General features: G+C 39.5%; 2 protein-coding genes across 2 annotated transcripts; one reads left to right on the top strand and one right to left on the bottom strand.

Annotated features, from left to right (window-relative positions):
* Positions 1-1,554: 1,554 nt before the first annotated feature.
* Positions 1,555-5,990, bottom strand: LOC121182008 (aldo-keto reductase family 1 member D1-like). The gene is made up of 9 exons (XM_041038276.1): positions 5,714-5,990; positions 5,267-5,434; positions 4,975-5,091; positions 4,334-4,411; positions 3,599-3,721; positions 2,925-3,034; positions 2,366-2,531; positions 2,173-2,255; positions 1,555-1,967 (listed from the first exon to the last, which is right to left on the bottom strand). Exons 1-9 carry the CDS (start codon positions 5,804-5,806, stop codon positions 1,925-1,927), a joined length of 981 nt encoding a protein of 326 aa, XP_040894210.1. The 5' UTR covers positions 5,807-5,990; the 3' UTR covers positions 1,555-1,924.
* An 808-nt stretch (positions 5,991-6,798) lies between these two features.
* On the top strand, positions 6,799-16,754 carry LOC121182250 (transcription intermediary factor 1-alpha-like). Its single transcript, XM_041038662.1, has 18 exons — positions 6,799-7,075; positions 7,301-7,419; positions 7,754-7,901; positions 8,779-8,911; positions 9,288-9,404; positions 9,667-9,781; positions 9,992-10,138; positions 10,336-10,450; positions 11,477-11,853; positions 12,784-12,912; positions 13,019-13,124; positions 13,214-13,289; positions 13,460-13,592; positions 14,341-14,687; positions 14,979-15,114; positions 15,589-15,663; positions 16,167-16,304; positions 16,386-16,754. The coding sequence occupies exons 1-18, from the start codon at positions 6,799-6,801 to the stop codon at positions 16,623-16,625; spliced, it is 2,928 nt and encodes a 975-aa protein (XP_040894596.1). The 3' UTR covers positions 16,626-16,754.
* The last annotated feature ends 369 nt before the right edge of the window (positions 16,755-17,123 follow it).

Genomic DNA, 17,123 nt, shown 5'->3' with positions numbered 1-17,123 from the left:
GATCAACTGTGGCATATGCAAATATTTACCCAGACTTTTTTCAAATGGGGCCTCATCTAGTAAGGGGTATCCTAATAAAGTAAAGGTCTCTCACATGAGTGCTCACAGGAGAAGTAAGTGAAGGGTACTTTACACAGATCCTAACACACACTAAGTCACTAATAACAAAATACTCAGCTTTGTAAAATGCTGCTGATTGCTCCACGCTCTCGGTTTGTGGTGGAAAATTTCTGCCTTTGACAGACAGCCAATGAGAAAACTGGCCATGATGGTTAAAGTAGGTAAGAGGTGTGTACACAAAGATTACACAGTGTGTCAACACTGTAATGACAGATTTGATCAGACCAAACTCATTTACCCTCTCTGACCAAACACGACAGAGAGAGCTCAACCAGGTTAACCAGTTAATTCATGTCAAAGTCTGACAGACAGCTGTTGTCTCATTGTGCTCCTAAAGGTGTATGCCAACATAGATTTGGCTGTCATGTTAAGGCTTCAGTACTACACTATAAGAATAATCATAATATAACTAAGTAAGCACAATGTCCAAAATCAATGTCCTGTGTTGGGGTGAATCACGTGATTTTTATAACAGTTTGATACTAAAACATCTAGGTAATATCACTGCTGGAGTCTAGGTAATGCTAAGGAACTATTCTCAACTGTGATTGAGCCATAAAAGGCTGAATAATAATGTTAAATGAGCACATTAATTTATGAGGTTATAGTTGTTGTTTTATGCAGTATATGATATGTAGTCGCATATATCATATGCGCATATGCAGTTATATACAATCTTTTCTTGCAGTTTATCAAAAACACAAGCAAACAAACAAACAAACAAACAGTATGTGTCAGAGGTTTGTAAATCAAATTTCTGTTCAGATTTCTCATTTTTTGACAGCTATCTTTATTTCCAAACCCACATCAGTCTGATAGTTTTTGATATGAGGTGTTCTGCAAAGAATGTTTGTAATGAATATATATGTAATAGATCTGATAATAGAATAAATAACACCCACCCCTCGGGCATGTTACCAAAGATATGTCTTTCAACACGATACTTAACCCAAAATTCCTCAGGGGCTGAAATGTTTGGATAGCAGGACAATGGAGGATTTAAAAAGAGACCACTTTGTGACACGTGACATGGTGTTGTGGTTGAATTTTGCTAATACTTGCTAAAAAGTGCCAATACAACCAACCAACCCTGACTGTTCTATAGCTGTTGTTTGCTCTAATCATAGATTATTTGATTTGACCATGGTACAGGACTTTGGTCAACTTGTGTGTGTGTGTGTGTGTTTTGTGTTTTCATGTGCTTCATACATTAAGTGACTTATTTGAAAACCAGGAGTGACAAACTCAATGTAACATATCAACACTGCAAGCAGCACTGCCTAAGAAGGAATGAGGCACTACTTGGCAAATCTAAAGTGGCCATTAGCTAAAAAAATGGATCGCTATATCAGCAAACCAGCAAAGCAATAATCAAAAAAAAAAATGCTCTAGATATGATGTATTATGATATGATGCCACATTCAATTCAAGTGGTCTGATATTCAAATGAAACTTTATTTGTAGCAGCAGTTGCATCAGTCCATTTCAAATCAGTTGAAACTAACAACTCCCTCTCAGTATTACACATGCTTCATGTAAGACTCATTTGAAATTAACATGCAAAAAATATACAGTTATCCATTTCACATCAAAGCTTTATGTTATTCTTGAAAACCTTCTTTTATCTATTTTTTAACCTTTGTCTTCTTCTTTCACTGTGAGCTAGAGCCCTCTAGTGTTTGCTGTGGAAGTGCATCAGTACAAACCTTCAAAAGTGAAAAAGATGCAGGGTAAACATCCTAGCAATTATTTGTGTAAAAAGCTTAAGTTGAGAAACGATGTACATCACAAAAAATGAAAATATCTAATATTCATCATGAAATGGGTACTCTGGATGGTCACTCCACCTGTGTCAAAACAGAAAGTTATTATTTCTACGTGTGAGAGAACTTATTTTTCTTTTATTACATTACACAGCAGATAACGATGCTAAACAACAATGCAACACATTATAATATGAACTACAGCTTATGAATTTACATAAAGATTAGGTACAGTATTAGGTTCAGTTCAACTTTCACACATTTCTTCCACATTAAAGCTTATACTCACATTAGCAGCTCCACAAAGCGAATATTTTTGTTCAGTGCTTCAATGGCTTTCATTTCTTCCTCAGTGAGTGAAAAATCGAATATCTGTATCAAAATACAATATAGTTTTATTAAAATTATTTATTTATGAATATTCTTGCAATGTACATTTTGTTCTGTGTAATGAACACTACACTGGGTAGGTGTAAACTCACCTGGAAGTTGTGTTTGATCCTCTCGGGACTGAAGCTCTTGGGGATCACTACAACTCCTCTCTGGACATTGAAGCGCAAAGCCACCTGGGCACTACTCTTGTTGTACTTTTTGCCAATTGATACAAGCAGCTCATCCTCCAGCAGGGGAGGACATTTTACATTCACCCTAAACCAGAGACAGAAGAAAACACAAGTGATGGCAAAACACAACAGAGTTTTTTTGTTTTATGTTTAGCATCTGTAATATGATGAGGGTTTAATTTAAAAATAATAGTGTAACACAGACATTTTTTTTAATTGTGCTTGAACATTGCCAAATAATGATCTCTACTCCAAATATAATGTAAGTTCTAGGCCTAATAAGTAAATAGGGTTTCCCCTCACTTTATATAAGTCTCACAGAGAATTTTAGTGTCATGTGATTGTCTAAATATGTTGTCTCTCTGACTTTTTTCACCTTTACATAAAGCTGTTTCAGGGGAGACAAAACATTGCAAAATATCAGCTGTCAGCAACTGATCTTTAAAAATATCATCCTGGCCTTGAAAAGTGCACATACCAGGATGCATCTCTGGAGGAGCCAACTGGGCAGTAGCCAACAATCACAATGTCATTCTGGCGACAGTACTCCAGAAGCTTGGGTTGTGTGAAATATGGATGGCATTCAACCTACAGGTAAGACAGACAAAACACAATTTACAAGAAACCCAAAGTGGTCTGACACTACATTACATCAGCCATAATAAAACTAAACGCAAATGGAGAGAGCCACCATTTTTTAAACAATTTAAGCCAAAGAAAGATGTCTTTTGAGATAACCTTTGACTGTTTTGTGACAAGGAGTATTATATAAGTTGGCGCAGTATTAAACTTTTGATATAAGGAAACCAAGGTAGGCAGATTTATTGCGGCATCTTCTGAATCTTGGTGTAATGTTGTAATGTTAGCCCAAAAAATCAAAATGAGTAATAGATATATAAATGGATCAGCTGAGGACAGATAAAGCTGATACTGCTTCAAGTAAGTTTGCAAAACAATGGTAAATCCTAACAAATAACTTAAATCAGCTCAAAGATTTATTGACAATCTGTCACTGATTTCTTTTAACATTTTCTGAATGGGAAGTGGAGAAGCAATGCCTTGTTTTTAACAGCCTATGAAGCTATTATATTCTGTACACCATGCTATTTCTGATATCAGTGGGGTTCTAAAGAGACAGGGAGGAGCTTTCACCTGGTTGGATACAGGTTTGTGTTTGAGGCCAGGTTTATTCAGCAGCAGCTCCAGCTGTCTGTGGTTGAAGTTGGAGACCCCCAGAGACTTAACAAGTCCTGCGTCTTTGCAAGCCTCTAAAGCCTGTTGAGAATAAAAGATTTATATCTGCTCAAAGACTGATAGTGATTATCTTTACAGACTTACTGAGACAGTGGGAAAAAAAACTAAACATAAAACAGTGAATAGGAAAAAAACAGAACACAGCTTGGCTGTTTATGATACTGTCCTTGACAGTTTCTGATGCTGCAGCACAAAATGTTCTGGGATCAGCATTCAAGTATGAAGGAATATCACATGCCGATTTCAAAGTAGTTTCACATCATTCGTTATTTCAGTGTTATTAATGTCATATTTTTGTATTTTCTCAAAAGTCATTCATGACACAATACATTACAGGTATCACTAAAACACACAGGAAAAAAAGAAGGTGAAGAAGTTCCAATGAATTACAGATAGCACACCTGAATCAAATAAAATTACACTGACTCTACATTTCATTAGATACTTCTAATAAAATCTGATGCAATCCAATGCAAGATCCATGCAGTTAGTCTTACTGTCATGTCAAAAAAAGTGTCATGAAATGTGCCAATGCGTCATGAAAATATATCCAGTGTTGAAGGAGGAGATGAGCGAAGTCATGCAAAGTCATCAAATAGCAGGAGCATCCATTGTGAGCTCAATAAAACCCACCTCCCACGTTGCACAGAGGTCTGTGTGGTGGTAGATGTATTTTCCATCCGGGCGTTTTGGATAGAACTCTTTTCCAGGCTAAAATTTAAGCACAGTTAAATCATTTGCGTTAACTCACTGTGGTGCCATGATCTGGTCATGGTGATGCTGAAATACTGTGAAAAGTGAAAGCACGGAGGTGCAGCTGGCTTCAACCTGACTATTTCAGTTAGTTTTACAACTCATACAAATATCAGACTATGCCCAAAACAACCTGAAGCATAGCCAAATGGCTCAGTTTGACCAGCCTTAACCAAACATTCCCCTGTCTGTCTGATCTTATTCCAGACCTAAAACTTATATGCAGCTACCACACATAAATATCAGTTAACTAAATAACTAAAACAAACTTTTATGCATGTGTGACCATTGAGATGTGCCATGAAGTTTGTGTTGACATCCTCCCTAATTCTCTTCTTTCTTTTATTTCTAATAGGTTTGGATCAGCACTTCTTGAAACTGAAGTATCTTTATGTTTCAAGCCATTCTGTTTGACAAGGAAAATCTAAAAGAGCATTATCTCTGTGTGTAAGGGCAATGTTCAGACTGTAAACGCCTGGCTGATAAGTTAGCTGCCATCTCCATGTGCATTACATACAAACCTTGAAGGCCATAGGAAGCTCAATGATGTAGAGATCCACATAGTCGAGTTTTAAGGCTTTCAGTGTCCTCTCCAAAGCTGGTCTCACCAACTCTGGTGGATGGAAGGTATTCCAGAGCTGAGGAAGATAATACAGAACTTGAAATGAATCACACAATTCTGCTGTAGGGAAAGTGTTCACAGATGAGTGCTCAAATTCTTAAGAATAACATTATGAATTCCTCAACTAAATTAATAATGTTCCAACTAAATTCAGACAAATGAGACACCTGACATATGTCAGAACTTATTACCTTCCCGCAGTAAAAGATGTCCTCTCTTCTAACGGTTCCATCAGCAATCTTCTCTCTAATGGCCTGACCCACTTCGTGCTCATTGAAATACACCAGTGCCCCGTCAAAGTGCCTATAACCAACATCTATGGCCAGCTTAACACACTCAAGTGCTGTGCCTTTGGGTGTCTACAGGAGGTCCACAGAAAATGTAAATATTATATAGTCTTGGTTTGAACTGAGACATGCTGTAGTTTGCGGAAACATTCATTCCTGTCTGAGAGATATATTCAGATTTTGCAGTGACATTTCTTATAACTTCTATTAACTTATGTTAATGTTTATCCAATCCCAGCCAGTAATAAACACTGACACTCCCACGTTATGGCAAGTCCTCCTGGTTAAGCAGTCATTAATAATACAAGTTCATGTCTAAATCTAGAAACACAGACATTTAACCGTTCTCACCGTTCGAGGGTCCCCATAGGTGCCGAGCCCCAGCAGTGGAATACGGTTTCCATCACTGAGAGGGATACTGTGGCTCTGTGCAGTCAGATTCATGTGTGTGTGTGTGTGCAAATGTGGTTAAACTGAACTGATCTCAGCCTGTTTAATCAATAATGTAGTGCATGGTCATGAACCATGAACCTTGAACCTTGACGCTTTAACTTCCATGCACGTACGTTGGTGGCTTCTTGCTGAGAGCATTTACAGACAGACTCCAACCAAAACAGCTAGACCTGACAATTATGATGAATTTAGTGAACACCAGTATTTTACATTGTGGCACACTGTGGTGTTGAAAAATGTGAAAGTCAGTTTTTACCCTTTGTTTCACAATCCTGTGTAAATATTATTCAGCTTTTCAACATGCGGTGTTTAATAACTACTAAATTGGCAAGAAGCGATTTAGATGAATTATTACCTGAGCACACAGTGTGAACGCTTTGTTAGTGGTGACGCCGTGTGGTCAAATTATCACCAGCACATTTCAGGTCAGACGGATGAAGTGGCAACGCCACGGAAAGTAACGTTACCAGAGGAGTAACGCGGTATAACCGGACTAATTAGCTGCATTAATGGGGGGAGGGGGGGGGGGCTTAACTGGTTAATAACGGTTAACAAACAAACACGCGGCTTTGACCGGTGGAGTTTGTCCTCCATCACTCAGCCAGTGACCCTCCTATCAGAACGCGCGCTGTTTTGATTTGATCCCACCCCTCTCGTGCCGCAACGAGCGCGTGCGGTGCAATTTGAGCAACATCTGCAGCACGCGAGCGTGCGACACCCTCACGCGGAGGCATTGTGTTTTATCTTTTGTGCTACAGGTTTGTCGCTACAGTCGATATATTAACAGAATTACAGACATATCAACAGCGCTGTGTTTAAAAAAAAATGCTGAACCGACTGAGAGTGAAGAGGAAAATGCAGGTGTGAGAAGATGCTCTCTTCGCGAAGGGTGGGAGGAACATGAGCCCGGTGGTCTGCTCACCTGTGCGGGTACATCTTGTGTACACAGATAGCTCTAGCCTTGAAGGATAAAAGTGCAGGAAATGGATGGACGAAGAGATAAAGAGGAGTCGGAGGATGCTCCTGTCATCATCGTTGAGAACGAGGCTGAGAGCATGCCAGTGCAAGAGGAAGAGTCAGGTGCTGCCGGCCAAAATTACCTGGACACTTGCCCCTTTTGCCATCTTAACTTTCACAGTCGAGAGCCCAAACTTCTGCCGTGTCTGCACTCGTTTTGCAAGAAGTGTTTGCCTTCACCGTCCAGGAATTTGTCCATGACAGAGGCGCCAAACTCCCTGGTTGACAGCGCGACCAAGCCACGTGAGTCACTTTGTTTACAAACATATGGGCATTAAAGGGCATCACCTTTAATCAAGGCCAAGTAAGCTCTGTAAGGTTAATGTGTTTAAGGGCATGGATTTTAATCAAACGTGTTTACTGCCTTTTACTGCCTATCTTGTGTCATGTGACAGTTATTTTTCCATAAAGCACATACATTCAGTTTTACTTATTTAGGCCAACATGTGTGTTTCTATTTAATTCCAGTGAATGTGATCCGCTGTCCCGTGTGCAGACAGGAGTGTATGGAGGCGGATGTGGTGGAAAACGTCTTTGTTAAGGACTCAGCTGAGGCTCCCAGTAGCACAGTGGAGAGGACAGTCCAGGTTAGTGACAACATGCGTTGCCATATGGGGGCAGCCTTGTTGCTAGTTTTTAGGATAATGACCATTATATTCCTACAAGATGAGCAAGGCCAACTTGTGCCCCGAGTGTTTGAACAGAGGAAATGTTGACAGCAGACTTGTTCCCTCCCTGTAAATATTTTTATTCTCACGCTTAACTTAGCTTAGGAGTTATAGATATTTAGGTATGTCAGAATTTTCCACTCTGATGTCATTCTTGCAGATAAGATCTAAAATAATTTGCTTCATCAGACAAGAGGTACACATTGGTCCTCTCCTGTCTCCTGTCTCTGATGCTTGTCTCATCTATCTGTAGCTCTGTATGACCTGTGATGACAACACTGAAGCTGCTGGGTTTTGCGTGGACTGTGTTGAGTACCTCTGTGCCACATGTGTGGAGGCCCACCAGAGGGTCAAATTCACCAAAGACCACACCATCAGACATAAGACAGAGGTATCACAAGGTATTCTAACCAGTGTACTTATCTCAGACCTTTTCATCTGTCATCTGATTTCATGACAAAGGCAAGAGAGTTATAATGGGATCAGTGCTACAGAATGGCACACTTGTTCAACACTGCTTTAGTGTTGAATTTTTTTAGTCCAGTATAACAGATATAAGGGGTAAAGGCATAAAAACTCAATGTCCTCTCTTTTAGGGCAGCCCATTTCATGTGACCCAGCATACAGTGTGTCAAAAATGAAATCATCTGCACAATTTTGGCATATGGTTTTACGGCAATATTTTACATTCTTACACTTTTGACTGCTATTACCGTTGCTTGAAATTAACTTTAATCTCAACTGCCAATTGGGGTAAAACTAAAACATTGCCCCCTTAGAGCATTTCTAATGGCCCAGAAGAAAAATATACATTTTCACATAGAAATCCCCCAGTTTTAATGCAATTTGGTGGTACTGGGAGGTAATTTAACACCTAATAACTCTGTTAAATAATGGAACATGCTTGGAATTGCTCATTAAGTGAGGAATTTAAATTAAGAAAGTTTGTTAGTTTAGTTGGAAAGAAGCAAAGACCAAAGCTGTGTTAACAATGGCTTCAAATATTATTGGCCCAAAAGTTACTTTACAATTGGCAAGTAACCTGAAAGAAAAATATTTTCTATACCTATAAATCCAACTAATTCCCTAACAATACAGAAGACATGAATAACATGAATAACATCATTACGTCAAGTAAAATAACAGACAGGCATTATCTTAATTATTAGCTTTAAAACTGCTGCATGGTCCAAGCCCAAGTGCCCAGGCAGTGAATGAACAGACGCTGTCTTCTCTCTCAATAAAGGTCCGAATGATGAGCCTTCTGTTGTTTTCCAGAAGTCCATGGTGTGTCGACGCAGAGGCCAATGTTCTGTGACATCCACAAACAGGAGCCGCTGAAGCTGTTCTGTGAGACCTGTGACCAGCTAACCTGTCGGGACTGCCAACTAGTAAAGCACAAGGACCACAAGTACAGTCACAATTTGCAATATAATGTAATACCGTACTGCTACATATACATTATGTATATGTATACATTTTTTTTAAACATTATGCTTAACGAAGTTGTACAGGTCAATGTGATTAACATCTATCTGACATTTGATTTTGCATAAACAAGCCATATATTGATCTCATACTAAAATTCTCATGGTTATCATGGTATTGATTTCAACCATATTGCCTGTCTTTGTTGTGCACTCTGGTGGAATATTCTCAAACAAGGTCCTGTATATTCCAATTTGAGAAGAAAAAGGGATTAATTACAGTAGAAGAGCAGAACACTATTATTTAATCAACATTTACTTTATATTGTATCCACTGACTCAGTGTTCCTTTTGGATTAGTTATCAGTTCCTTGAAGATGCCTACAAAAACCACAAACAGCACATGGAGTGTATGACCCTTCAACTGCAGGAGAAGAAAAAACTGATTGAAGAAGTGTCAGACTCCATAAACAATGGGTATGTATTTCCACTTACCACAAGATTACACATGTGAAGAATGCAAAATGTAAACAAAAGTTGGAGTTTATAGAACTGCTTGAAAAACACATGGTGGTCCTTCGTATGACCTCTAAATCCCATGAACAAGAACATATAGTAAATTATTCACCTTCAGTAATGAGATGTCTCTAAAATGTGTTTTGAAATATGTGCTGAGTGATGCTGAATATAGTGTGTGGAATGTGAATCTTCACTGACAGTTGTAATGTATGTCTTGCAGACTTCTTCAGGTTGATCAGAATCGTACATCTGTTCATAATGAAATAAAGAAGTCCATCTGCAGTTTGATTCTCGACATAAACAAGAAGGGCAAGACGCTAGTTAATCAACTTGAGGTATGACTAAAGCTTTTAAATATATCGTAAATAAAACAAGGTTATTTATTAGTTTTACCGCATGACGTAGACTAGTAGCTTACTGTGGTGTTGTTTCCAGAAGAACATTACTTGCTTGCAAGCTCGGATGACTGTCTTACCCTAAGGCCCAGAGCACATCCCCTCAAGCTGTTTGAACACTGCAGATATTCACTTATTCATGTTTTCCAGGCTGTAACAAAGGATCATGAGAGTGTCTTGCGAAAACAGCAGGAGGACATCGGCTATCTATCCAGACACCTGGATCATGTCATCAACTTCACCAAATGGGCCACAGCCAAGAATGGGGGCATGGCCCTCTTGTACTGTAAACGTCTGGTGAGGCCTGCCTGATCATTTATCCACTCAGCAGTATCTCATCACAGTCTTGTTTTCCCAACGTGCAACTCAGCTCAGCTCTGAGAGCCTGTTAGGAGCCGGGTCTATCTTGCACGTGATGAAGTGGGAGCATATGCCTTTTGTAACACACAAGTGTCCTTCTCTAAAAATTATTAATAACATCCCTTCTGTTGCAGATTCTGTTTCAAATTGGAAACCTCCTGCGGGCAAAATGCAGTACCTCATTTATACCACAGAGCACTGTACGCTTCCAGTGTCGATCCTCTTACTGGGCCTCAAATATTGATCTGGGTAAGATATAAATATGCATGATAAGAAATATACGATATCAAATATGATGATATATACATAATATGAGATATAAATGTCTCTCTGTTATAGAAGCTATTATAGAACCTGATTTATATTTATTTTTCATTTTCATATGTTACTTCAATTTTCATTTATCACGGCTTACTTTTAAGAATATTTTTGTACATGCCCTCTCTCATTATAATCTATGCATGGGGAGTCTCCTAATTGACTTCAACAGTTATAGTCCCTAAAAAATATTAAAATGGACTAGTGAACAATACCCATGGTATCTATCTGGAAACTGCATCAGCAGAGGTTTGTTCATCAAAAACCAAATCTCTTTGCATTTCACTGTTTCCCAAAATCTCTTTTTATTGTTGCTTGCACACAAGAGTTGGGACTTGTCATTTCATACATGCAGCGGGATAGAGGATGATTGATTCTGAAATGGAACAAATTCGAAATTTTTCCATCACTGCCAGTTTCTTCATGCAAATCACACCACTTCCCAGAGATTAGGTAGCTCTCCCTTGTCATTTGGAAGAAGAATGCTGAAGTGAGGAGAAAGCTCAGAAGGATTCAGAGGTTCCAGGGATTAACGTCGACTCAAAGCTGCAATTGCAGCAGTTGCAACTCATTTAAGCCTGACAATTGTGCCTGAAATATGAGCTCAGTCAATTATTCTGTTCACAGTGACAAATAGCAATTTTTGTTTTATATCATTGTAAGTTACATATCTTTGAGTTTGGCATAATTAATCTATATGTATAGTTGTATATACATTTTCAGCAGATTAATGAATACCATAACATATAACCAAACAGATAAAAATATCATTAGTTGCATCCCTACTTGACATGTTATTCCTCCCTTAATACTGCCCAAAATCTTCCTAAACCTTTTTCCGTATTATTGCACAAACCTTCTCTTTCCCAGAGTTCTCTGGAGGAGTTTTGTCTTTATTGTGTATTTTTCATCCCTACTTGTTATGCTCATCCTGTCTCTCTGTGTGTATCCCCTCAGGCTCTTTGGTGGTAGAGAGCGTACCAGGCCAACAGCTGGTGGGTTTTCAGGGTATCCCTCATCAGCTGTCCCACCCCGGGCAAGGCCCCTCAGGCTCACCCCACAGCTTTGCCCTGGGAGCTCCCCATAATACCCTGGCTCAGCTCCAGATGCAGGTGGACAAGATAAACCCGCAGGCCCACTGGCAGTCACAGCCACCTCCTCCACCGTGGACGTGGTACCAGAGTGTCCGACTACAGCGAACTGTCCCAAGGCCCCTGCAGGGAGGCTCTCCCTCCCATAGTATGCCTCCTCAACCAGGTCGCAGGTTTATAGTGCCCCCTCCCAACCACATCAGCCCAACTAGCAGCCTACCGAGCCCTGGGTTTACGCCCCAGGTTAGTGTGCCTTTCTGTGTGTGCATGTGTGCCTTTGTCTGTTTGACTGACAAGCCCTCTTAACAAGCACTGACAGCAGATGGCATTGTCCTAAATAGAGCTGACAGCCTTCACATCCTGGGCAATTTATGTCTTTCCTTGTCAGGATATATTTTAGTCTTGGATGAGCTTATGACTCAAAATCATAAAATAAAACAGCTAAATCTGCAGTAAGGCAGCAGCCAACATGTGACAGAGGACAAACCCAAGTTTCCACAAGAAAAGGTTGATAACATCTCGTCATCCAAGGTGTTTAGTCTAGTTCACAGGGTGTTTTGGTTCCAGCTCTGAAATATATGCTCGTTCACAGGACAATACTGGCATGTGAAGTGAACGCATAAGTTGCGTTGTGCTGATGTGAACAAGCTGTTACAGCTGCATAATGACCTCTCAAATGTTCTCTGTCTTAAAGACATATACTAGAATTTTTGCATGTTTTACTACAAAATAGTATTCTTTAAAGCATGCTGTAGTAGGTATTAAGACTGGCTTGTGTTGTGGCTAGTATAATTTTAAATGAAGAACTGATTGAGAACTGAGGAAGAAAAAAGGTTTTAAGTATATGTGATATGTGTAGTGGAATGCGCTAAAACATTGAAAATGGTGGTTCATAGAAATGCTGTTTGGTTTCATGGATTTGGGGAGAAAAAGATATGCTGCACCTGCAAGGTTAAAAATACTGTGGACAAAAAAATCTCAGACACATCTTCCTGAATCTTTTGTTTATGGTTTAGGCCTATCAACCCACACAGGCAGTGACAGGGTAATGAAAGTGCACCTTTTCATCTGCACCTCCATCAGCACATGCTTATAGATTCTGACAGGAGTGTAACTTGACAACGATTGAAGCATTTATCTCTATCTTTCTGTGTCTCACTCATTCAACTGTAGCCTCTGAGGGGGATGGAAAGCAACTACCAAGCCAAACCTATGGAGATTTTTTCTTCCTCACCTTTGTACAACCATGTTACACCTCTGCCCATCAATGGTGGCGTGAGTTCGTCTCAATCACGACAGACAGTAAGTGACTCAGTCCCTCTATTGACATACCTTAAGACTTTGTACCTACAGATTATAATTACATTATTTTCGCTATGTAGTAAATGACATGCAATGCTCTGTTTAGATTGAGCCCACATATCTGAACAGGAAGAATGATTCAGCTGGTCCAGTATATATGCTGAAACCAAACTATCCCCAGAGCCTGCCACCTTCTTTGCTACACAGAAATGGTATGTTCGCATCATTTGTACTTTTGTATTTTTTCAGTGGTACACAAACTATGTATTGTTGTGCTGTTAAGAAATTAAAACACAAACAGCTTTACATTTCTCTCAAGTGCAAGGACAGCAGATTTCACCAGGGTACACTGCTGTATCCCAAGTGGAGAAACCAGGGTAAGCGGACAGCTGTGCACACAAACACACACATACACATAGAAAGACTCTGATTCTTTCTCTCTCTAGCTTTGAACAGCAATGCCTTGATATGATCCCAGTCCCTTTGTGCCATTGGTATCTCCAATGAATTTCATGTTATCATAATTGGCTCTCACTTTGTTCCCAAGGACTGTTTCCTGGAAACCTCCAGAAACCCAACAGGCTAGTGGAGCAGTGGGCTCAGCTGTCAAGAAAAGACGAAGGTCGTCACCAGGACCCATCATTGTCATCAAAGATGAGCCAGAAGACAACAGTAGCTATGTAAGGAAACAATAAATTATTATTACAGTCCAATGAGTATTCCATATATAGATTTGACTTTTGGTGGGTACTTTTATCCAACGCAATGTTATTTTTGTTTTGGCCATTAGACAGCCAGTTACCATAACAATGTACGCACCAAAGTTATTGGGGAGATTTGGAAACAGAAAGTTAGACGTGGCAAGAAACGTAAGCGGTAAGACAGGATGTAAACAAGCCAACAGGTTTGCCAGACTGTCTAAACCTCTTTGTTTGGCGGTCAAATGTCAATAATCCATTATTGTGCAGAAATCTGTGTGGAGGCACAACTATGGAAATTACTGTAGGTCAAAGTTGAACCAAGATAGTTTGGGTAATAGTTTTACTGTTTACCTTCTATTTCTTCTCCAAATAAGCTTGGCCAACTTGAAAGATTGTTTAAAACTCTTATAATCATCTGACTGCTCATGTTTCTTGCCCCATCTGTTTCCTTTTCAGTAAGGCCACCACATTCTCAGATCCCAGTAATCAATGAAATGCTCTTTTGACCAGTAGGAAAGATGGCCCAGATTGTTAAAACTAAAATCCATTTTGTATGAAACCAAATTTCCCTTTAAATGTATGAATGTGACTGTGCTATTGACCTTAATAGCAATTTAGCCACATTGGACCTCTGTGTATAACAAGTGTTTAGCTCAGTGGAATATGTGATAAATGAGCCCATTTATCACAAATCGGTTAGATTTTTATCTCTGTTTGTGGATTTCAGATACAAAACAACAAAAGAGCCAGTCTTCCTGACAGCACAGGTGAACACCCACCAATCAGTGCCCAAGGCGAGGGGAACAAGGTCCCAACTCCTCTTCAAAGCACAGACGACAAACCCCTTAGCCCTTCAAAGCCTCCAAGCAGACCATGGGACCAGAGTAAGACTAATGTTCCAAGTCACATCCAGGCAGGGGAACAGCAGGTAGACCAAAATCAAGCTCGGCTGGAAGACACTAACGAAGTCTTGTGTGCCGTGTGCCAGTGTGGAGGAGAGCTGCTGTGCTGCGATAAATGTCCCAAAGTTTTTCACCTTTTGTGCCATGTTCCATCTCTCCTCAAATCTCCCAGGCAAGTTTTGTCACATGAAATTTATCTGCTGCTGGTCTCAGATGAAAATCCCATAATTCAAGTTTATTTTAATTCTGGTATTTATTCTAGAATCAGAGGATTGTGTTTGTCTGTGAAATGAAAAAAATAAGAATCTTCAGCTTTTAAGAACGAGGCTGTTTTTGACAAGTTGTCTTCACATTTTGGCAACGTGAGATTTTCATCTGACAGCAGCTTTATACACTTTCTAATGCATGTTTCTTTTTTCCTCACTTTTGCAATGAGTCTCAGGGCTGTCTGTTCTCTCTTTAGTGGGGAATGGTTTTGCTCTCTCTGCCGTGACCTGTTAGTGCCTGAGATGGAGTATGACTGTGACAGCAAACCTGAGGCCAAAACAGTAAAGAAGGAGCCAGATTCCGAAGGAGGCTTTCCCCCTGTGGACAAACGAGTCAGTACTTTTTTAAAAATGATAACAGTAATTTGGTTACAATACCAACTGAGCAATGATAGTAATTCTAATAAGAAATGGTTAGATTTAAACAAAGTTAAAAAGTTTAGCATTATCAAGTACATGTTGCAGTCCCCTGCTCTTGCTCTTTCACTGAGCAGTATTCAGTGTATTTGCTGCCATATTTACAGCCGGATTGTTTTACTGATGTTCATCAGTTATAATGTACAGTAGAAGAATAACACCGATAACAGAAGAAAATCTCAGATTGAATGAATTTATACAATTTTTCTTTTTTAATGCACAATGTGTTAAGCGGTGTATCTGAAAGTTGCTTGATGCTGTGTTTTGAAGTGACTTAACAGCTAAAAATCAGTGCCAGGCCTGACACAAAGAAGATCCATGTCATACAAGTGATAAATACGGCTATTAGTTGACATGTGTTAAGTTAGATGTCTTTTCCTACCACTGCAGAAGTGTGAGAGGCTGCTGCTGCACTTGTTTTGTAGTGACCTGAGTTCAAAGTTTCAAGAACCTGTATCCCCCTTGGTGAGTCTGAAAGCATGTCTGTCTGTACAGAGGAAAAGTTCACAGGATTAATGTCACATGGAGTTACTGTAACTGTAATCTTAATGATGTGTAATATGCAGTGTTTATCATTAAAGACAGAAAAATTATGAATCCGAAGCAGAGCAACTTTAATCAAGTACTATAAATATACAGAGATTTGTCTTGCTAACACAGAGCTTGGAGTATTTCTTACTGCCCAGAGTGGATTAAAATGAACAACTATAGCCTATAAACTGTACATTGCAGGACATAAAATGCTATATTTGTGTGCTGCACTTAACCACAATGTCCATTTTTGGCTTGAAATACCTTTGTTTATTATAAACCTTCACATAACAATATTGGGTAAAAATTCATAACTTCTTGTGCACAATGCTGACATTTAATATTTTATAAATATGAGATGTTAATCATGATTTTACTTCAACATCTGCCCATGAAATTTTATTCTTTTATTATCTCTCCCTTTCTAAATACTGTAGGTATGTGCTAATAACAGGCCCAGTCTTTCAACTGTGAAAAAACGTCTGGACACTGGGCAGAGTCTGTGCTACCAGAGTGCTGCAGAGTTTGTATCAGACATCAGGCTCATCTTTGGGAACTGTGCAGTCCTCAGTGAGGTACAGTGTTTCCCAAAAAAACTTTTTTCTGTATTTTTCATGACACCTGGCAATAATACTTTCCTTCTACTTGTATGTCAGGCAGCCACAGAGGTCACCGTGGCAGGCAGGAGGCTTATGGAGTTGTTTGCAGAGCAACTGAGGATCATCTTTTCTGACCAAACCTTCCCAGAAATCAAACTGGAGATGATACCTACTGCCCCCCCTGACTCTCAAGTCTCATCTTTTGAAAATATTTCCCAGCCTGCAAAGCGCCAGCACACATGTTCAGACTCCCAGGATACACCAAGCTGTCCCCATGGAGAGGGGGGACTGTTATAACAGCACAAATGTTCTTATTGGTTTAGTTATTCCACAACACTGCCAGCACCAACTAATATGTGGTGTGTAAAACTTTATTACAAGCAGTTTTGTTTTATGATGAATTGTACTAATGATGATACAGGGCACCAAATTTTCTATGTTCTGGACTGCACTGTGTTACAGCTGTTGGATTAACACTGAAACTGAATTAAAACTGAAGAGCTCAATTAATCCGACTGGGATTTATAGCTGGAAGTACATACGATACATGCAGCTCATTTAAGTACTTAACAGGGTACAGATGACTGGTTGTTATAGTATCCAGTCACGTTTTTGGTACATGGAAGTCATGAATTCATTCTAACTTTATCATAAGTCTTATTACACTGAGCTAATTGGTGGTGTGGACAGGTTTGGTGTGTGTTTCCTGTGTAATGCTGCGTGTGTAAATATAGCAGTGATCTAAGGAGGGATGATGATCATGAGGTTTGATGTTTGCGGTCTGTCTAATGTGGA

This window comes from Toxotes jaculatrix, chromosome 5 (genome assembly GCF_017976425.1).
Source record: "Toxotes jaculatrix isolate fToxJac2 chromosome 5, fToxJac2.pri, whole genome shotgun sequence".
Taxonomy (NCBI): Eukaryota; Metazoa; Chordata; class Actinopteri; family Toxotidae; genus Toxotes; species Toxotes jaculatrix.
The sequence above is the reverse complement of the archived record's forward strand: the minus strand, read 5'-3'. Positions and strand labels throughout refer to the sequence as shown.